This window comes from Vipera berus (assembly GCF_964194415.1).
Source record: "Vipera berus genome assembly, chromosome: 11".
In the NCBI taxonomy this organism is placed as follows: domain Eukaryota; kingdom Metazoa; phylum Chordata; class Lepidosauria; order Squamata; family Viperidae; genus Vipera; species Vipera berus.
Window position 1 is genome coordinate 122,353 of NC_138214.1, and position 22,881 is coordinate 145,233.

The following is a 22,881-nucleotide window of genomic DNA, read 5'->3' on the forward strand; positions in this document are numbered from 1 at the left end:
AGAGGACACATCTTGATGTGTCTTGGGCATTCCAGACACAAAAGACAGTTATTATCAAGTGTAATTAATTGTGAAAGTGAGAGAGTACATTTCACAACTAGTTATATTTTAAATATTAACAGCTGATGGTGATAACAGCTAAACACCAGTCTACAGATTTCTACATTTCAAAAATTAGCAAGTACAGAAGAATGGAGAAGCTGGCCAAAAACTTGGGGGGGAAGTGGGGAGACCCTCTTGGCTGCAGATTTAAGTCCAAGGCCAATGAGCCCTTTGGCTGCCCTTGATGAGAGGAAGAGCCCAGCTGTGGAGAGCAGTTTTTCCCCTTCAGGACACCATTGTTTGTTTCTCTGCCCTTGGGAATCCTCCCAGGTATGTCTGTCCCCATTCCATGCCAGAAAGTGCCCACAGACATGGTGGAAGAGTCCGTCCACATTGCCCTTCTGTGGGTGGACAGGAGCCTTTGCCGCAATGAGTCTGCTGGCCTTCTGGCCTTGGGCAGATGAAAGAGGTTGTTAATCATGGCAGCCTAGCACACACAGATGGGTCAACTGGCACTTGTGGAAGTCAATGTTGGGTCCTACAGCAATGCTAGGCCAGTGGAGACTGGCAAAAGGAGATCTCCAATTCAAACCAGAATAAGAGATGTCTGAAGGGGTGGGGGACAGATCCAACAACCTGGGATTGCTGGGCTAGGTGTTCTTTAGGTCCACCAGGTGGCGGGAACCCTATTTTCTCTGTCACTCAGCATTGCGGCTCTCGCGGGACTGGCTTACTCGAGCAGCGATGCAGAGCCTCCCCTCCTGCTCCTTCCTGACTGCATGGAGAGATTAAGATAAGAATCAGAATCAGAATCAGAATCAGAATCAGAATCAGAATCAGACAAGACAAGACAAGACAAGACAAGACAAGACAAGATAATCTTTATTGTCATTTTTTTACTGTGGGCACAACGGCACACATCAAAAATGAAATTTAGTTGCCCACTCTCAAAGTGAGACCTGGGGAGAGGGTCATCCTGGCCTTCCGGACCAGTCCAGAGGAAAGCAGGGGCTCGGATTGGGCGTCATCCGTTCCTCCGGTCACCCTCCTGTGTTGGACTGCAGCGGCCTTGCCCTCGAGGAAACGGGAAGGCCCGAGCTGTTTGCAAGCCTTCTTGGTGGGAGCTGAAACACCCCGGGAGCACCGGCAAGGGTGGAGAGCAGACAGCTGGGATGGCAGACGTTGGCTCCGCCGTCCTCCATTTTTATGGAGATATGGGTGGTCGTTCGGCCCACCTAGTCAAAACGGCATTTATCCGGACTCAAAATCTAGCCACTTTCATTTACTCTCTCATTCATCTGCCTGCCCCTTCCTCCGCCATGTGCTTCTTGCGAGGGACTGCAGGGAATCCTTAAGAGTCGGCAAAAGACCCTTCTTCAGTTGCAAGCAGCAGCAGCAAATAGGCGGGGCCTGAGAACAATAATCTCCCTTGGACCGCATTCCTAACCAGAGATAGCCTCTGAATATGGAGTTTTTCCATGGCCAATAACTATTAGTAGATTTAGCCTATACTACAATATACCTGAACTGTTTTTAACTTTGCCTCCAAACTGCAAATTTGAAAAAAGTGCAGCCTTCTCTTCCACTATTGCATGAAAAACATTACAACTTTACCCAAAATATTAAGATCCAAACTGGCAAAGTTCTGGATGATATTGAAAAATATGAAACTTTGGGTTTTGCTGAATAGATTTGTTATAGAAATGGCTAGTATACATTAGTATATAAAACTAAAACACTGAGACTGTGAAAACTTGAGATCAGGTCCAGGCCATCCTGTGCCCATAACAAAGCCATCCTTGCGTACTGGGACAGGTGCTTCCAGTCTGGAAGGAAAGCATGATTGGGCTTGCTTCCCCCATACAAGAGGCCACAAGCAGATGGGATGGAATTTGGCAGAACAGAGCAGCCATTGGTGGAGGCTCTAGAGCTGTGAAGGCGAACCTATGGCATGCATGACATCGGTGGCACGCAGAGCCCTCTCTGTTGTCACGCACATCGTCGCCCCAATCCTAGACCTTCAGCTGGGTTTTATAAAACCTTTTCGCTTTAGGCCTCTGCCACTGTGTGCAAAAAAAAAGGCGAAGTCCATTTTCCTGTATGAGTTCATGGTGACCTAACCCTAACCCTAAGTGGAATTTTCCTCCAATGGGATTTTCCCATGTATTTTACCAGGAAACATAGATAGGGCAGCCTAACATGGTAAGTGCCCTCCTAACCATACCCAAGCACTCCGAGTTTGTTGGTGATGTCCATTTTCCTGTATGAGTGCATGGTGACCTAACCCTAAGTGGAAATTTCTTCCAATGGGATTTTCCCATTTATTTTATCAGGAAACATAGATAAGGCAGCCTAGAAAGGTAAGTGCCCTCCTAACCATACCCAAGCACTCTGAGTTTGTTGGTGATGTCCATTTTGCCGTATGAGTTCATGGTGACCTAACACTAAGTGGAATTTTCCTCCAGTGGGCCATGCCCACTTGGCACCCGATGATATATAAGTGGGTTTTAGGTCACAGTTTGGGCACTCAGTTTCTGAAAGGCTTGCCATGATTGCTCTAGAGGAAGGCAGATAAAGCCAGGCTGTTAAATCCCCAAGAGGACGGCCCTTGGGTGAGCAAAGCCAGAAAGGGCTGCTGCAGACTGGGCCCCTGGTTGATTCCTCTTGGGACTCAGCACTTCTGCTCGGCTGCCCTGGCATCTGGCTGTGACTGAACAGGCTGAGTTTGCACCACACTCAAAAACCCAAGACATCAGCTATATTAATGAAACAGTTGAGCCACAGGCAGGAAGGGAGGGTATGTTATAGATCCTCAGAATTTCAACCTTCTTCCCCAGCCTCCAAATCTTCAACATCTAAAGAGGTTTTAGTTATCCTGGATGAGAATTGCTTTGAAGATGTTAATTCCCATTTGCCTTATTTTAGCGTGTGTGATAAATTGGTGGATTTTCTGCTCCTTTGGCCTTCAAGGCTAGACTTGGACATGGACTGGCCATACATCCTACTGAGAGCAATTTGTATTCCCACCTCTGCCGAGGGTAAAGAAATCATCATGAAAGCCATGAAGAGTGCTCTTGGTTTAAAGGTATTGAGATTTGAGATGCAGTTTTTCTAGCCTCTTCCAGCATCAAGATTTAATATCAAGAGCTTCAGAAAAGTAATATTCAGATGCTTTGAAAAGTTTCTATTAAGGTTCTTCATCTCCATTGAGAAACTGGATGAAAAATACTCCCCCCCCCCCCTGCAATCAGTTCATGTTCCCATGAGCCCCACGCTTTGATTAACCCTGGAATGCAATAGTTCATTTTATGTTCCCTCCCAAATCAGCTGCCTGATTCTCTGGTGACCCTGGCTTTCACAAAAGTTAAAACAAGCCCAGGTGGGTCAACAGACTGAGTCAAGCATCTTATTTCATTTTCTTTATTGTGCTTTATTTTGTGACAGTTTGGAGCCTTCCTCTGCCTGGAGCGGCCCTTTTCCCTCTGGGATTGAGCCTTCCCGCAGCTGCGGCCTGCAGTTGCTGTCCAGAGTGCTGAAATAACTTCCTCCTGGGTGAGGTTTTGTTTGTTTTTAAAACTATCTTTAGTGCAAATGGATAGCCTGATTTGTTCACTGTCTTGGCATTATTCTGTCATGAGGGACTCAGCAGTAAAAATGTAACATTCACATTTCATCCCCAAGGCAAATGGGAAGGAATTACAATAGCAGCAGAAGCAACAAAGTAGATGTTACAAATGCTTGTAGCACAGCACCCCCCCCCAGCTGAAGCCTCTATTGTTCTTCTGCCATCCTGAAGCAGAAATAGCTCCTGTTGCCCCTCTCCCTTCTCTGCTGAGTCTTGTGGTGTAGATGTCTCCCACTGTGGCTGTTGACTGAAGTGAAAATTCCCATTAAACCAGGAAGTAACACAGAACAAGAATGATCTCAATGGGCTGAGAGAAGATAGCTTCACAGATAGTTATTTAAGAAAATTGATATTGTTGCTCAGCTCACTGTTAATGTCTCTGGGCAGCTTACCAAGATAAAACCCAATGTAAAAACAATAAAAAAGCAAAGTCACCTCCAACCAAGATGGGTGGCACATAAATCCAATAAATAAATGTGAATAAATAATTCCCCCCACAATGATCAATGAGATAAGTCACCTGATGGGCTCCATCCCACCCTGAGCTCCCCAGGCCTTTTGGCAAAACCAGATCTTCTGGGGCATTCTGAAAGAGCATCAAAGTGGGGGCCAGTCTAATCTCCATGAGGATGATGTTCCATAGGGAGGAAGGCCCTACTTCTTGGTCCTGCTCAATGGACCTCCTTACGGGAGAGGCTCCATAGTATTCCCTCCCTCCCCGCTCTGGTGGGTCAGGTAGATGTGAGTAGCAAAGGACAGTCCCTCAGATAACCTGGTCCCAAGCCATGTAGGGCTTTAAAGATGACAACCAGCACCTTGAATTGGCCCCAGAAGCAAATTAGCAGTCAAGGCAGCTCCCACCGGTGACACATGTACCCATCTAGCCTGCACACAACCACTTTTGGACCAATTGAAGCTTCTGTACACTTTTCAAGGGCAGCTCCATGTAGAGAATGTTGCAATAGTCAAAACAGAAGATGACTAGGGCATTAGTGACCGTGAGCAGGTGCACAAGCAAGGAAGCATTAATCACTGCTAGAACCCACCTGCATGTCACCTCCCAGGAAACTTTCACAGGACAGAAGGGGCATGGATCTAAAACACAGTTGCTTGTGTTCATACTCCCTAGGATCCTGTCCTAGAGAGCAACAGAGTCAAACTATTCCCAGATAACTGGGCAAGAACCTGACCCAGGTGCCTCCACCAGCCCAGCAACCACATTGGCAACTAACTAGGGATGAATCTGGGTGATTTTGTCTTCTAAAAAAAATGAGCAGATCCCTCAGCATGCTCCTTCAGGTGGACCTCTGCATCCTCCTTACCCAGAAGTAGAAGCTCACTTTAAAGAGGGTCACTGGTCAATTATCTGCAGATCCAATTAGTGCAGGGAAGTACTTATGCTTCGATGCCTAAATCAGCACCCCTTAATAGCAACTCTTGCCTGTACTCAGTGGAGTTTGTCCCTTGCCATGGGCAAATGAGAATGGGTTGCTTTAAAGGAGGCCCTGAGCCTGCTGAAAGGCTTGGCAAGCCTCTGGAGGGTCTATCCTGCAAATCTGTGACACTCATACTTCTGAAACTTCTGTAAACATGTGGCCTCAGAACATCCTCGTATGGTATGAAGTTGACCAGATGGAAGAATCACACCTGAAGTATGTGTATCAGGCAAGTTACCATCATTAGAGAAAATCTATCTACAGAATGGGTTCAACTCTCCGGAAAAAGCAGGAGATTATTGCAAGTTTGCTCCTGATCAAACTGCAGTGTGTGTGTGTGTGTGTGTGTGAGAGAGAGAGAGAGAGAGAGTGTGTGTTGGGGGGGGGGGGAGAGAGATGTTATTCTCTTAGAAATCCTGTCTTTATTTATAGGCCAACACCACCCCCTTGTGGCCTACAGTTCCTTTTGTGGACAAGCCAATTCCTGACATCTCTAGAATTCTCTTGCTCTTCTGAGCCATTTGCTGGGTAAATAAAGCTTTAGAAAGACCAGCTTCAGCAATTTCACTGCCCCATTTTCCACTTACAAGAGGGGGAAAGGCAGCAAGAAAATAAATCAGCCATATCATTGACAATGAGTACTTTATTTTTTAAAAAGTATGACATGGAACCCTGTAACTCTCTTATATCAAGGCAGACATCTTTCAAAATATACTAAAAATAATGCAATATGTAAAATGACTTTGGGCACATTGCTTTCACCTGTGCCTTTTTCTCAGGAACCTGTGTGACTTCCAGCTGGCCTGATCTGCTTCCAATTCTAGTTAGCTCTGGGGGTGGGGGAATCCAGCTGCTCTTTATAAAGCTGCATGGGAGAATTTCTTCTTCATTACCAGCTTCTAAAGCAGGACAGCAGCTCATTTCTGCATCACCTCAAGTAGACCAAGCAAGTGTTACACAAGGGTGCAAACACTTGTTTCTCCTCCTTAGCCAAAGTGCTGATTTTCCTATTATTGTTAGGGCCAAGGACTGAATCTGATCAGGTAACGAAGCATTGTGCAAAAGCCCTTACAGACAACTCCACTACATGGACACAATTCACGATTCCTGCAAAACACACAATTTTCCCATCCATGATGTTGGAAGGACCCCTGGTTTAAAAAAGGATAGGGCTATAATCATGGGGATCTGGTGGGCAGCTGTAGGCTTCAACCAACCAATATCTATTCTCATTGGACAACTATTCCCAATTAATTTCAGGTCCTCTTCAAGCTGGATTTAAGTATGAGGAAGGATGGCTGGCCCAGGAAAGATTCTGAACCAGGCTTTTCCTGACTGCCTGAGATACGGGAAGATAATTCTTAAACACCTACTCCTGCCAGGATGTGCTGCATTTTTTTGGCAGTGTTACCCCAGAAGAAATTTCATTATCTTCAAAAACAAAGAGAATAGATAGCAGGAAGCTTCACTGTTAAGAAGAAATAGAAAAAGATCCAGGCAGCAAAAACTAAGAAGAAGAATTCAAGGATATTTAGGCACATTGCTTCTCTCTGCAATTCTGAACTATGCAGACTTCACTTAAAGAGACGATTCTATGTCCTGATACACTACACTCACATGAAGTATGTGTACATGCTTTCCTTCCTTCTGCCTGTGAAATAATATAGGCAATAGAATTCCATTGGAAATTGCCTCCAGAACAGGAAGACTTGGGAATTTTTTATCGGCTGTTAGTCACCAATTGTGAAATGATGTTTCAATAAGGAGGATTATTGTCACCAGAGTAGAGGCCAAAGTAAGAGCAAGACAGCCCGATCTACTTTCCATTTCACAACTGTTTTTCAGAATGAACATCTAAGATCCTGCATAGTCTCATCTCAAGGGGGGCTAGGAAAAGAAATGGAAGTTAAGAAAAAGGAAGACTCCATTATCTAAGTAAATTAATTGGTGAAAGAAGAAAACCATTGGGAGAATTGTAAGGTCACTCTAAGAGGAGAGAGGTGTGTAAAGAGCAGCAGTCTGGAAATGGATCTTGTGGTCAGATAATCAGAAGAGAGCCACTTTGGTGGAATAAGTAACATGCAGACAAAGTAAGTAAAATAAATGAACAGGAAAGGGTAGGAAGCAAGACTTCAAAGGTCAGTTTTTCCCTCTTCCTCCAGTGGGCTGATAAAACCCTCAGGGAAAAGCTCCTCCTGCTTCTCTTCCTTCAGTTTGATTTCCAGAGAAGTCAGGCGCTGCTTGAGCTTCATCTGAGTGGCATCATATTCAGCCAAGAGTCGGGAGAATCGAGTGTTCAGCGTCTCCAGGCTGGTCTCCAACCTGTCCAGCTTCTGGCCCACATCCATCACCTCCATGCTTTCCGCCGCTGCTGCTTCATCCAACAGCCCCTCTTTAGTGAGGATCTCTCGGCCACGCTCCTCCAGGAGCCTCTTGGCATCTGGGTACTCAGTCACCGCCTCCATGAGGTCTTCTTTGGACAGGCAGAAGAGGTCAGAGTAACCAATGCTCCTAATATTTGCTGTTCGCCTGTTCCCCATTTTGCTTCCTTTGATGTTGAGAATGCTGATTTCCCCAAAACAGCACCCTGCGGTCAATAAGGCATACTGAGTAATACCATCATCTGCCACCACAGCCAACTTTCCTTCTTTAATGATATACATTTCTTTACCAATATCTCCTTTCCGGCAAATATAATCACCTGGACTGAAAACCTGAGGGCGAAGCTTGAGCACCAATTCCACCAAAAGTCCAGCCTCACAGTCCTGGAATATCCGCACTTTCTTCAGTGTCTCAAGGTGGACATTGATAGCTATTTCAGCCCTCAGTTTGTCAGGAAGATTTTTGAGCACTTCCCACTCATCCACAGTTTTCTTGTTGGTCCAAAGGTAGTCAAACCACCTGATCACCTTAGCTTCCATTTCCTTGCTTACTTTGCGGAAATGCATATAGTGTTTGACAGCATCAATCTTGGCCTGGAATTCTGCCCTGGTGGCATTCATGTTGGAGATCATGGACCCCACATTTCCCACAATAGTAGCAAAGATGAGAACTCCAATTAGGAAGTCAAAGATGACAAAGAGGTATTCCTCATCACGCACAGGGGGAGGAGTCTCACCGATGGTAGTCAAGGTCAGTGTGGACCAGTAGAGACAATAGATATACTCCCTTGTCAAATATCCATACTCTGGATCTGAGATATTTGGATAAACCCAGGTGTCTTCTCCAAAGCCAATGGCCTTGGAGATGGCATAGTAAATGCATGCATTCCAGTGGATGATGACCAAAATGTACATCACCAGATTGCAGATCCTAAAGATGTTTGGGTAACTGGTTCTTGTTTCAGTCCGATCAAAGAATTCAAACATGCGAGGGAAATGGAGTAGCCGATTGAAGCGTAACTCAGGCCGATGGATGCCAACCACAAAATATGCCAAGTCAGTAGGCAGAATGGATAAGATGTCCAGCTTGAACTGCAAAGTGGCAATGTATTTAGCACGCAGTTTCTTGAAGTCTTTAACGAGTAATCCCTGCTCAAGAAAACCTACCAAGAAAAACACAAAGACCAGTTCAAATACGTACTATGTACATCATTCTGTGCTACTGTTCCTTATAGCCAGGGTCCACAGTCTGCCTGTGATCAGTGAAAGAGCTACTTTGGATCACACATTTTCTATTCTCACAGTAATGAAGGGTGGGGAGACAAGATATTGAAAGCTACAAGTGCCCCAGTTTAATTGAGCTGGCTAGCAGGGCAGAATCATTTCTATGATGGCCGCTACTGCCTAGTTTGAGCATTGTTAGTAATAATGCTTGATAAATCTTTCACTGTTTTTCCCCCCCAGAACTCCAGGAAAGGAGATCTACTTTCTCAGGATCATTCTCTGCCTGTTGGAGAGACAGGCATCTTTCCCTCAACTACAGAAAGAGCGCAAACCCTTCCCAGTCCAGATCCCACCTCTTCTACTTCACCTGTATTCATCCGGATGACAATGTCCAAGATGTAAATGCTGTCTGCCAGGTAGTCCAGGAGCAGCCAACAGAGCAAGTACCTTCTCTGGAGCTCATTGAAACAGGCTCTGCAAAGAGACCAGAGCTGAGATGCTGCTCAGGAAGCCCTTGAAGAGCCCATGACAAGCAGGGCACAGAGACCATGGGGCCACCGGGCAGGGCTGTCCAAAGAAAAGACAGGCGAATGGTCGCCATAGGGTGGACCTTCTTCAAGGGGTATTTTGTGCACCTTCATTGAAAGCTGAAAATAAGAGCCAGTTAGTCTAATGGTGAAGGCATCGGACTATAAACCAGGAAACTGTGAGTTTTAGTCCCTCCTTAGATGTGAAAGCCAGCTGGGTGACTTTGGGCCGGTCCCTCTCACTCCACAACATCAGGTTCTGGCTACAGGCTGGCCAGTCAATTTCTGTAATGATCAAATGTATCAACATTCAGTTGATCTGAAAAAAATGGGCCCTGCGCTTGCAGGAAAACTGCTAGGAAGGAAAAATTAGTTAAAGGCTGGAAATCAGTTCGTTAAGAGTGGATCCATAGTGGTGGGACCGAGCAATTGGATGTTCTGTGCAGGGAACTGGCTGACCCTCCCTTGCCTTGAACAGGAGCTTCCTTGATTTTTTTTTTTTTGGGGGGGGGGCAGGAGAGGAAAGACAACCAGCACAATTTCCAGGGACAGATGTTGTGTCTCCATGCATCATAAGATGACAGCTGTCCTCCAGCAAAACATTCCTTCTGATGACTGACACGTCTGAAAGTAGCTCTGCCCCTGCATTCTCTTCCTCTGCAGCCAGTGGAAGAGGGCTACCATGGCAGGTAAGAAAGGAGACGGCCTGAGTGTGCCAGCTCAGGTCTCCAGTGGCGGATGGTCACATTTGGGACAGAATATTGCTTGGGAAAGGGCATACGTAGGCATCTTTTCTTCCACTCTGCAGTTGCTGGAGCCTGCTTGATTGCTCGGCTGGCAGGCCCTGCAGGAGTGAAACAAACAGGGGCCCAGACAACCACATACCCCACTCACCTGGCAACCAGCACGCACCAATTGTACAGGACTGGCACTGCAATAACCAGGAGCCAGCGGTAGTACCACTTCCCAGCAGGGTCCACCACAAGGACTTTCCATTTCTTCCTGGAAACACAGTCAAAACCTTCTTTTAAAGGAGCTGAGCTGCACTGGGAGGGCAGGGGTGATGAGAGGAAGAATCCGGTTCCAATTTGGATAGGGCCCCCAGGGTGGGAGGGCTGAGTGTGTGGGTGGGGAGGGGGGGTGACTAGAGGAAGCCGAAGCACAGCCACTGCCACACTGCTGTTCAGCATCCGCTGCCTTGGCTTCAGTAAAGCACATCCTTGGTTAGCCCAGGGGAAAAAAGAGACAGCGCCGGTCTCTGGCTAAATTGTCTACCACCTCCTGGACAGATAATGAGAGGACTCTGGGGCTGATTATGACTCACTGCCCTACAATCGGTCTTGGATATGCTAGTTTAATGAAAAGAAGGACCAGGGGGTGACATGATAGCAGTGTTCCAATATCTAAGGGGCTGCCACAAAGAAGTGGGGGGGGGGTCAACCTATTCTCCAAAGCATCTGAAGGCAGGACAAGAAGCAATCGATGAAAAACAATCAAGGAGGGAAGCAACTTGTAATTAAGAAGAAACTTCCTAACAGTAAGAACAATTAACCAGTAGAACGACTTGCCTCCAGAAGTTGTGGATGCTCTAACACTGGAGGTTTTCATGAAGAGACTGGATAGCCACTTGTCTGAAATGGCAGAGGGTTTCTTCCTTGAGCAGGGGGTTAGATTAGAAGACCTCCAAGGTGCCTTCCAAATCTGCTATTCTGTATTCTGCTTCTGTGGCATTTCAAGATCTCCCTGGCTGCCCAGAAAAAGAAGCCCTGAGCATGCCATCCAGATAAAGCCAGTGCCCTGACAAAACCTGGCAGCCGGGGCCTGCTGGGCAGTGTTTAAGGATAGGAGTTGGTAGATGGCAGCTGCCCTGTGAGATGAGGCTCCCCTGAGGGACTAAGCAGAGCTGGAGATGCCGGCTGCTAGGACTGGCCCCAAGAGATGTTCTGCCATTTTGCCAAATGCCAAAAGGTTAGCTCAAACTTTCCGTTATCTGCATAAGAGGTCCAGGCAACATTCCTCAAATGTATTCAGTGCAACATAACCATTCCCTTACCAGGGGGACCAAGGGTGTTCAAGTAGCCATCTTCACAATAGTAGACGGGCTGCATTCTTTCCTTCTCTCATGTTCCTCTCATTTTCTTCAGGTGCTCACCTCCCCACCATAGAATGCCCAGCAGCTGTTTTCTGGCATTAACTATTGGGCTCCTCTCCCACCATCCCTGACCCAAGGTCAAGGCAGCCCTCTTCGGTCTCTTTCTTGAGACACCCCTTAGAAAAGAACTCCTTCATTCCGCTCGGCAACCCCAGAAGAGACAGCTCCCCCTCTCACCAGGGAGCTAGGCAGACTCACTTCTTCTTCCCCTGGCCTGCAAGGCCATCTCCACCTGCTGTTGCCAACTCTGATGCTAAAGCCTTCACATCTGGTCCTCGAAAGCGCTCCAGGAAGGAGTCCGGCCTCTCCTCTTCTTTCATACCTTTCTTTGCCCATCCTCGGACAGCCATCACCAGCCGAGCTATCCTAGCAAGGGGTGGGGTGGGGGAAGGGAGGAAGGTTGGTTGGTTAATTGCTTCGTTTGGAGTTGAAGATGTGGCACAGAAAGCTTCAGAGAAACAAATTGGCCATTGTTTATTTCTCCTGCCTGGTTAGGACTGGAGAAGGAAAGCAGTAAAGTCCAAACAGAATACTTCCTGACCTTTATAGTCCCCCAAATGTTGTTACTCCTCCTGCTGAAACATCATCACATCCTCATATGTTGAACCCAGGAACCATGATTGCATCAGTCTTATTAGGCAAACTACAGAATTACTCTTAAAGTGATTGCAGCCCAAAGTTTCCAACAAAGGACACACTGACCTCCTCCTATTGCCTAGGAAGGGATGCAGCAGGAATCCCTGACAACTCTGGTAAAAGTCTGCTGGGTTTCAGGGCAAGGAAGAAATCCCCGCTGTTATCCAATGCCACTAAAATGGCTTGCACCCATTGTCTGCTTCAGAAAGCTCCATTCACCTTGCCTTTCCCACCCAGCAGATCCTAGCTGGCCAAAGCCACATGAAGCCCACCTGGAGAGGGCTCCTTTTTTGGGGTGGCCTGCATCCTCCAAGGCAGCCACACGTTGCAGTTCCGAGGAGGCATCATCATCATCAACGGAGGGAAGCCTGTAGAGAGACCAAACAGCAAGTGGTCCTCCTTGGCTTATGAAGCTAAGCAACGGGCCACCATTGCCCACCACATTCAGCAAGACCACTCCTCTCTTTCCATGAAAACAAGGCCTCAGTAACTCGCCAAACCCTGAGCTGCTGTCTCACAGGCATCTGAATGGAAAACCTCAAGAGCTTCTGCCTTTCCCGGAGGCATCAATGTGAGCCCAGCAGAGAAATGAAGTCTATTTCCCACACAGACTAGTGGGAATCCATAGGTTTGTGCCTTACAAACCAAGTTTCTGGGACCCAGTGATCTGTTTATTGGCCAAACCAGGTCCTGCTTCTATCAGCCTCGCTTTGATGAGGCAAGAGAAGACTTCAGTTCAAGGGGAGGAGAGACCAGGAAAAGATGCAGGCTCTTTCTGATGAAATGCCATATCATGGGTCACATGAGTTTCCTTGGCATCAGGGCAGCTTCTCCAACCTGAGTTCCCTCTAGATAGGGCCAGTAGGTCCCCTTTTCCTAACAGTAGAAGACAGCCAGTTAGTGAATTCCATCTGAATGACAGAAGCAGCATCAAAGCCTTGAACTGCACACCTTTTATATGTGGCTGCAACAAGAAATGTGCACAAAAGGAGCAGGGTTTGCAGCACACCACAGCACTCCACGTCCCCCCCCACACACAAACACATACCAAAATGGACACTGTGCATTCAAATGTGCAGAATGCCATTGTCTTAATCTAACCAGATGCCCATCTGGCAAATGGAGGGTCTTGCAGCCTTTCCAAAACCCTGAGTTACCTGCTACCATGGTTGCTGAGCTTGGTCTGCTCCAGGTCACCTTTGGTTTTTACAGAGGCCGTTCGCTGGTGGTTGGCACCATTGTTCTTTGCCATCATCCTCCATGTGTGGAAGCCACCAACTTTATTCTGCTCCAGAAAACAGGGAAAATAAAGCCTGGCTGGACATGCAAGAACCTGATAAATGTTTGCTTCTGGGTTGGGTGCTTCACTATGACTTTATCCAAAGATGACTTTGTTGTACATGAGAGGGGGCATATTGTTGGTAATCTGGAGGAACTGGTATCTTAAGCAATTTTCCTGATATCCACTGAAATATGGCATCTTTGCTTGGCAGAGGAGTGGCTTATCAGCTCAGGCAAGTCCATCTTGCCAAGGCTGCTGTCCGACTTTCCTTTAGCAAAGTCACTGCATTGGGGCTTTCAAAAATGCATTTTCTCATGTTGGGTGGAGGATAATTTGAGACATCTCAGGATAGGCTGCCCTTTCCTCCTGTCAGCCTGACCACTTTTCCCAGGTGTCTCTATGGAAGTCCTGTCCCCACACATCTCCAGGGACCCACCAGCCTGTCCTTTTCCTCCTGGCATCATTTGCTTTCTGCCCAGGACCAGGAGGAGGAATCAGTTCTGGTCCTAGGAAAAGTAGGGTTGCGTGTAAATTTCCAAACACTCAGGAGCCCTGCAGCCAATAGCTGGGAGTTGGTTTAATAAGTGACAGCCCCGTAAATTCAGTGAGAGCTCTGGCAAGGAAAGATGTAGGAAAAGAATTGTGGACTGGATGCTAATCACGTGGCACCTACCACGGTGCAGACCTGAAATTCCCTGTTCCCTCAATTTTTCCGGCCCACGGAAAAAACTCTCTCTATGGAACCAGTCCCTGGTGCCCCAAAGGTTGGGGACCTCTGATCTAAATGGTTACATGTTAATAAACAAATTGGACTATTGAAGATGGCAAAGCAAAACAGCCCATATTCACATTCAAAAATTTGTTTGAATTTGACTGATGTAGCTGGTGAGAGACTTTCCTCCCATCCTCCTTTCCTTTGCTGCTGCTGCACCCCCTGGCCTCCCTTTGCTCTAACTCCCCTTTCCCTACGTTGTTGTTCAAGGCTTCTCCCAAAGGCTTTCATCTTTGCTATCAGAACCATGACAACCTCATCAGCATCAAGCTCCTGCCTAACAACAAGTGTGAGAGGCTTCGGTGGCCTGTCCTCAGCAGACTCAGCAGGGCAACATGGGAGGAACCAGCCTGGAGAGAGAGGCAGCCCCCAACCTTCCAGCTTCACAGGAGGAGCATCGCCTAACTCTGCCGGAGGAACAGCTCATGAGCCAAAAGGCACCACGGAGCTTCCAACTGACCTCAACAAACCAGTTGCAGGAAGCAGCTGCCACAGTCTATTAGGTGGACATTTTGATATCTGTTTTAGCCCTCACTAACTCGGGTTGTTTGTTTTGTAATTGCTTTCAGCAAATTTAGCAGTAGTCATAATAAAAGCAAAAGTAGTAGCAGTACTTGTATCTAGAGTGGGAGAGAAAAGAACTATCAATAAAATAATCATGAATCAAAGCAATAATACTCAAGGTCTTGACGTATTCTTGCACTGCAGAGCTGAGTCGGGGAGACCCACCCCCCAATTATGAGCAAAAGCCACATCCCTGACTGAACTAGGTCTCCTGAAAAGGGGAAACAGCTACCTCTACTGTATCACCTCACCTCATTGAAGATGGGCTCCCAAGCTCTTCTTTACAGCCTTTCAAAACCTCCCCACCTGAAACTCCGACTGCTTCCCTCCGTTTGGATAGGTAGCTCAGAAGAAGTGCCAAGCGTGGTAGGCAATTCAGAAGTTAACTATCCTGGCTTCTTCTCCTTTTTTTAGTAATTACCCTGGCTGACCATCTGCAAGAACACACAGACGCTGCTCCCTTTCTGCCCTCTGAATTCAGACGCCTCGGGCGGGGGAGGTGGGAGGTCAGAGGGAGAGTTAAAGAAGGGTACACAGGCCAGGCAGCCCCGAGGCTCAGCAGCAAGCAAGCAAACCGGTTAAAAGGAGAAGCCAGCTTATCTGTACTGATTTTGCTGTGTCAGGGAAAGAGCTGCCTGGCTGTGTGTAACAGACAGTTGCTGTCATTCCGGAGCAGTTTAAAAAGTCAGTTGAAGAAAAAGAGAGGCCGTTGGAACAATAGGAGAGAAGTGGGATCTCAGAACTATGCCCAGTGCAACTTACTATTGACATTAGTTCTTTTAATTGACCAGTGCTTTATTTCTAAATTCTCTGACATCCATTATCTCTACCACACTTGAGACTGGCAACCAAAGCAGCCTTCCCCCTCCACTGCCATCCTGCACGTTTGCACACATGTCAGTTTTTGTTCCTGTTTAATGGCAAAGCATTTCCAAAGTGGCCTTAGTTTAGCCTTTCAATGACTGCAAGTGTGAAATAAGAGTTTTCTTTGCCAGGGAAAGAAGCTGCAGGAAGGCTATTGGTCACTATCCTCAGCACCGTGTAGGTTTGTTCCTCCAGACCCCCAACCTAACCCTTCAACCAGCTAAGTAGGCTTAGCCAGTCCTTCCCCTGCTACTCACTAGTCGGGTGCCAAGGCCGTGTCAGAAGCAGGTCACTGCATTGGAGGTGGGCAGGCCTGGAGGAGCAGCAGCTGTGATCCTGCAGTCTGTGCTGAGCACCCTCTCGCTGGGCATCAGTTGGGCGGCTGACTTGCTGCTTCAAAGGGTTGTCAGGTGTTCCAAAGAACTAGGAGGTCCTTTGAAGGCTGGGACGGTGCTCGGTGACCCACTCATGCAGCCTGAGAGAAAAGAAGAGCCAAAGAAAGACCCAGGCGTTGCCTACCCAGACTGCATTTGTTCGAACCTCTTTTTGTAGGAATTTCACCCTTGCTGCCAATGCTGAACCAAGATGCCCTTCAACACCCCTCTCCTGCCCCTGGTTTGGAAGGACCCCCTGCTGCTCAACGGTACCTGCTGCTGAGCCCTTCCTCTGGCTCACTTGGTGTGGGAGCTGAGCCCAAAGGAGCTCGCCTTTTCTACTACTTTCTGCTGCTCAGGGACTCGGCTGCTTGCCAAGGTTACCTCCAGCACCAACACAGATCGCTTCGAGCCAGCAGGTTTGCTGCTTTTTTCTTTAGAAGTGGGGCCTTTCTGCTGAGCCAGCAGGCAAGAAAGTCAAAACGTGTTGGAAAGGCCAATGGATGTCAATCAATCAAATTCTCTCCGATGCAAATTCAACAGGCGAACTGCGTCTTCATCTCTCCCACCTGTGTTTGCCTGGCTGCAGGCAGTAAGATAGCCTTCCCACCACCTGGCAAACAATCCCCTCTCAAACTGGAGAGTTGCCAAGGCTGAACTTGAAACCTTCTGCCTACAAAAGATACTCTCTAAGAAGGGAGCAAATGCAGAATCTGTGCTATTAACCACTGGCAGCACTCACAGCTTTGCAAAACCATTCTTCTTCCAAATTAGAAATGTGACTTGGAAGTCTTAGGAAGGGGAATTTGGGGAGGAACATGACTTTCCAGCTTGAAAATCAGAAGATCTGAAAGAAAAATGGCAGCAGGCAAGGCTCAAGAGGCAGCAGCTGCCACACCATCAACCAAGGCTCCCTAGTGCACCTAGAATGCAAAACACACTTAGCAAAGACACAACAATTCTTTCCCTGGAGAAGGGGGTGGTGGGAAGTGAGTGGTAGAGGAAAGGGCGGGACAACAACCGAAAGATTTCTCCAGGAAGAATGCAACAAGCAACAACCAGGCGCATTCAGAGATTTTGGTTTACCATTCCTTTCTCCCCCTGTGGGATGGCACAAAATTACACCCCATGATTTGTTCAGCTTGCAAAGCAGGTCTCTGCTCTGTCTTTGAAGCAAGGTTGGAGAGGGACATCACTCTAATCACTTACTGGGTGGGAAGCTAAGGGGAAGCAGTGCAAGACGTCCCCCGCACAACCTGCAAGTGGGAAGAAGACCTCTTAGCCTCTCTCCATAACAAAACTGGCTGGGGGTGGAGAGGGCTGGCAGGGCTGGCAAAGCTAGTGCAAGCCTTGCTCCAGGAATCTTGGGCTGATCTTCTTGTCCAGCCTTGACATGCAAGTCCCATCCATACTGCTACAGCATCCCATAGAACTTTCCGCAGGAGGAAGCGCCGTCTGTGGGTTGGGCAGGAAATTGCATTACAAGACCCAGGCCTTCAGCCCTTCTAGTGAGGTTGGTATGATTGCTCTTCTCCTGCTATCACAAATGCCGAGCAGCATAACCAAAATGACTGCAGAGGAGGCTGGTGCTAACCAGAGAGGAGTTACACAATCCTGGAAGCAGCCAAAGGTTGCTAACAGAGCTGGGCCAGATCACTGGCCCTACCATGATTACTATCAATGCCACAGAAGTGCAACAGTAAAACAAACAAAAAGACACAAAGAAGTAGCTTACAATCTTCTTTTACACTTACTGGGTGGGAAGTTATAAGAACAATTAAAAATTTTACTCTATGGTTACAACGTATCTTCTTTCTACAATATATCTGATTTAATCATCCAAACCATATATCATGAGTTCATTTCTTTCTGTTTCTCACAAAAAGTCTATAAGAGGTTTCCAGACAGTAATAAATGTAGATATTGTTTTTTCTCTGATCAAAGAAGTCAATTTAGTCATCGCAGCAAGTTCTGTCATCTTCACCATTCTTCTGTAATGGGCAGTGCTGAATCTTTCCATTTTTGCGCATATAATAATCTTGCTGCAGCTATCATGAACAAAAAGTTCCAAAATTATATACAAATTAGACACTGAAACCATGCTGTAGCCCCACCAGGTAGAGTAGATCCAGAAATCAGCTCAACAGGAAGGCTAAAACTATTGTTTATGGAGAGTGGCTATAAGCACAGTCTTCCTCGGCCTTCTTATGTTCCTGTAGCCCAGGGAGGTTTTTGTCTGAGCCACTTCCATGTATTTTCAATCTGCTATGGACTCCCCAGCCTTGGTAATGGAGTCTGTAGATCTCCATCAAGATGATCTTCACTACTTTCTACTATCTCCACAAGAACCAACAGTGGGGAGAATGTGAAAAGAGGCCAGCAGGGATATGTGCAGAGCCATCTAAAAACAGAACTCCAATGTTATCATGCTCTTAAATGCACAGCACCTCCCTACTATCATCTCTGAGTGGAGAAGAGTGGAAGGGAGGACAACCCAATGCCATCACCTCCACACACCCCCATCCCCCAGGAAAGACTATGAAAGAAGGAGGGAAGGCATTTTCTCCTCTACAGCCCAAGAGGGGCCGTACAGGGAAGAACAATAGTAATAAAGATAAAACCTGGCAATGGCTTACAACAGAAACATTAAGAAAAAAAGAAACCAAAGGCTGGAAGGGCAGCCTTTATCCTCCCTTCCTACCCTTCTGGCCACGAGAGAGACCAGGAGCACTCAGTGCCCCCCCTCCCAATGGCTGGTTGCCATTTAAAACAGGGGAGAGGAAGAGGAGAAAGTGACCCGGCCATTGCTGTGCACCTCAGGCCGAGGGAACAAGGCTCTTGCAGCATCTCAGTGCTTCACAAGGGAAGATCCACTTTGGTGGTCCTTTCCCTTACTGCTCCATCATTGACCCACTCTCCAGGATGCCAGACCCCTCCAGGGATCCATCGTAGACCAAGTTCACCTCCCAGGGACGAAAGGGAGGAGGTGAAGACACACTATTTGCTGCGTGCAGGAGGGAGAGCAGGCTAATCCAAACCGAAGAAGCTGGCAGGCGAGAGTCATAAATGATGGGAGGAACAGGCCGGAGAAAGAGGTCCTGGCAAGTCTGGTCAACCTTGGGGATATGGCTGCACCCCCTGGAAAACATGACCCACTTCTCAGTGTGCAACATGCAGAGTTCCACAGGGTGGTTGGGCATACCTGATTTGGACCCTCCCAGGTCCCCACAGCAACTGGAACAGTTGGAGTCCCAGGAAGCGCAGCACTTGAAGGACATTCCTGAAGGAGTAGATCCTGCTCTCCTCAAAGGAAGCTGGGGACCTGGGGCATAGGGGCAGAAGGCCTGACTCCAGCCTGCACGGGGCACAGAGACAGAGGCAGAGCTGGAAGCTGAGCAAGCTCCTGCTGGCCCGGAGGGAGGACAGGCAGATCTTCCCACAAGCTCAGCCATGAAGGAAAGAGGCCTTCTCAAAGAAGTGGGAGGATTTGCAAAAATAGAGAAAGATGCCAACACTGGTCTCCTCCTTGCATGTTTTGCCTTTTAACATTCCCAGTGAACTGAGTGAACTTCAAACCAGCTGAGACAGACTGTCCGCTGTGACAACTCAGGAGCAACGCCAGGTGTCCCTTGGAAGTCCCTGCTCCGGGTTATCCCCCTAGAAAGTGCAGGAAGTCAACAGCAGTGAGAGGCCATCCAGCTTCTGATTATAAAGATCCCCTAAGGACAGCCTCCTCTTCTCATGCCAGTTTCTAAACTTCAGCCAAAAGAAGTCCCCTTTTTGTGACTGGAACCTTCTAGGCCCATGGTGGCAAACCTATGGCATGCGTGCCACAGGTGGCACGCAGAGCCCTCTCTGTGAGTATGCGCACCATTGCCCTAGTCCTAGGGCTTCAGCTGGGTTTTATAAAACTTTTTCGCTTTAGGACTCTGGCGCCGTGTGCAAAAAAAAATATTTCAATCAATCAATCAATTTCAATTTCTCACGGGGGAAAAAAAAGATCTCACAAAGTTGGATTGCTTGATTGAACTTTTTAGTCCCACCCACTCTGCCGTTACCACTGCAGCCACGCCCACCCAATGGGCCATGCCCACTCAATGGGCCACGCCCACTCAATGGGCCATGCCCACCAGGCACCCAATGATATGTAAGTGGGTTTTGGATTGCAGTTTGAGCACTCGGTCTCTAAAAGGTTCACCATCACTGTTCTAGGCTATCCGAAAGGGGAGACGCCAATGCTAGCTTAGCCAGCTAGAAGGGGAGGCCATAAATGACCCCGAGAGTTACTTTGCCTTACTGACCCACTGCCCCACCCAGGCAGCCTGTGCTGCCTTTGGTGACTATAGGGAACCATCAGCTTACAGATGAAATTCCTTCTCCCAGCAGGGCATTCTTTTTCCTTTTTCTGCCCTGCCTCTGCCTGATCCTCTCCACTGTCACCTGAGGGGCCTTGCTGGAAATTCCCTCTTCCCAGATTGTATCCGCAAATGCCTGTTGGGCAAAAGATGCAAAGGAAGGGGACCTGGGCACTTCTGCAGTGACATCAAAGGTCTGTCCTGTAAATGGGCAGGGCTTCCTCACACAGAACCTCCGGGAGAGTAACAGGGACCTCAGTCAACAGCTCCACATGGCTCCCTGGCACTGTGAGAGGCTGCACTAGGCCAGCAGGACTCAGCATCGGCCAGAGAACATTGGCCTGCCCCTCCCTGGAAGGTACAGCACAAGCAAAATGATTGGCTTAGAATTAAACATGACACATCTCCACAGGCATCTTTTGCTTGCTTGTGTGCACACACGTAACTCATCACCACAATCTCTATTGAGCCTAAAGGAATTGGGCACCAGCAGGTATCACTCACTTCAAGGACACTATATCTGAGCTACCTGAACATGCAATTGGTAGATTTTGCCCACTTTGGCTGCCAAGGGTCAGGAAAACCAGCCCCTGGCGTTTGGGGCTGGTTCAATGAGCATGTGGCACAGTGGCTTCCTTGCTCCATCCAGTGTGATTGTCTCATGCATCCCAAAGACTGGAAAAGAGGACCTCAAGCCAGGAAGCATTTCACTTATATGCACATCAAACACTTGCACACTTTTGGAGAGCGGGGATTCCACATTCTTCTCTTATTCTCCATCCCCAGCAAGCCACCTCTATTCTCCCAAGGGTGGAGATGACAAAGCACCCTCTCTGAATTCAACCCATAGCAAGGGCACCAGGCGTGGCTAATGTCTTGGAAAACCCCTCCTGTTCCTTTCTCTGCCCCCATCCCCAGCTCTGGAGCTACTGCTGTGCCCCAGAAGGTTGGAAAAAGAGACACTTCATTTCTAGGAGGGAGGGGAGGGAAGATGATCCCATCAGCCCCACACAAGGAAACCTACCTAGGGCTCTTGCGAGTGAGTTCTATCAATGCTCACTTCCCCATGGTCTTGGGGGACCCATGGGTCAATTCAACAAATTAACTGTGGGTGGGGTGACTGGATAGATTTTGGGAGGAAGACACATCAGTTGCCTTAAAGGAAGCAATTGTATGCCCCCGTTGGATTCATTGTAGGTCCAACTTCTACCTTGCCTCCAGCTTCCCTTTCCAGATAATGGGTGGAGAAAGTGGAGGAATGCCAGCTACTGAGTGACCTGGAGGAGGCAAGTTACCTAGATTTCTTTCAGTCAGATTGCAATCCTGGAGATAGGATGGAAAATGCAAAGAAATCAGGACCTGGATATGAGTGTGATGTGCTCAGCTCTGTGTGGGGCAAATAATACTGTGTCTTTGCATATATGACTCTTAAATGCATATTAGGCAGAGGAGACAAGCTGAATTGTTGCTGTTCCTGTGGTGTGCAGAGAGTCCACATATGGGCACAATAAAGGACAGTTTATAAGGCAGCCGGGACAGGCTAGGAGCCTCTTTAAAAGACCAGAAAGAAGAGTTACCAGGCCAGTCCACAATAAACTTACCCCATGTCCTTATCAGATCCACATTCTTATAGTAATGGTTGCATTATCATTTATACTGCTTTTGCATGTCCCATGTATTATTTCAGAGGGTATACAGCCTATAACTTTGAGAGTTTCAAGTTCTTCTGCATTCCCTTGGCAAAAAGCCCAGAGATCCCTGTAGTTGTGTATGCCAAGATAAGATGCTACATTGCCTTTGTTGTCCTTGGTTCTTTACTTAAGTGAGTATTTTTGCACAATAATCTTTTGACCCTCTTTGCAACGTTTGGTACCTTCAATCATGGCAGTCTGGTCCCACCACAAGGGCCAGGAGCTTCGCTCTGCAGCAGGTCTGCTCTCTCCAGCCAGTGAGGAAGGTCAGCTGGGGTTGCTCCCTCAGAGGAGATGCAGGATCCAATCCTCTCTTCCATAGTTTAGATGACCACATGTGATTACTTGCAGAGGTCATCCAACAGGTAAAACCCAAAATCATCTGGCTCTCTGTTCCAATTCTGGACAGGTTTGCACTTCCTCAAAGGAAATTATGCAGGTCCTGGATTCACAACTATTGCTAGACTTGCAGGTGGAGGCCAGCCAGGAAACTTTTGTGCATTCCCCAAAGCTGGGCTATGCCAGTCTGCTTTACACAGATCGCAAAAACCCACAACCGGGCAGCCCACCTACTAGCACATGCAAGCTGTTACAGCCATCTAACTGGTTTTCTAAACATTCATTGGCTTCCAATAATCTATGTGGCTTTAGCCTGTAAAGGCTTTCGGCCCTTGAATCTCAGTATCTTCAGGCTGTCTCCTTCGAGCACAACCGCTCATCCCACAAGGGGGTCCTCAAGGTCTCCTCTACTAGAGCGTCTGGGTGAGATGCTTATTTCTCTCCTTCACTTTGGAGCAGCCCCTCCCTAGAGGCACGAGCCTGTTAACAAGGAAGTGTTGATCTGTAATTGCCAGTAATGGGATTGGGGCCACAGGTATCACTTAACAGATTTAAGAGTTGAATAGCTTTTGTGCCTTTCTATGAACAGCCAGGACAGTCTGGCATGTGGCAATACA

At 47.7% G+C, this 22,881-nt stretch overlaps 1 protein-coding gene across 1 annotated transcript; it reads right to left on the reverse strand.

Moving 5' to 3' along the window:
• Positions 1-740: 740 nt before the first annotated feature.
• Positions 741-13,275, reverse strand: CNGA2 (cyclic nucleotide gated channel subunit alpha 2; the record flags this gene model as incomplete). The annotated part of the gene is made up of 8 exons (XM_081336417.1): positions 741-817; positions 1,002-1,166; positions 7,280-8,647; positions 9,076-9,182; positions 10,130-10,237; positions 11,586-11,753; positions 12,296-12,391; positions 13,181-13,275. The coding sequence occupies 8 exons, from the start codon at positions 13,273-13,275 to the stop codon at positions 741-743; spliced, it is 2,184 nt and encodes a 727-aa protein (XP_081192543.1).
• Between the last annotated feature and the right edge of the window lie 9,606 nt (positions 13,276-22,881).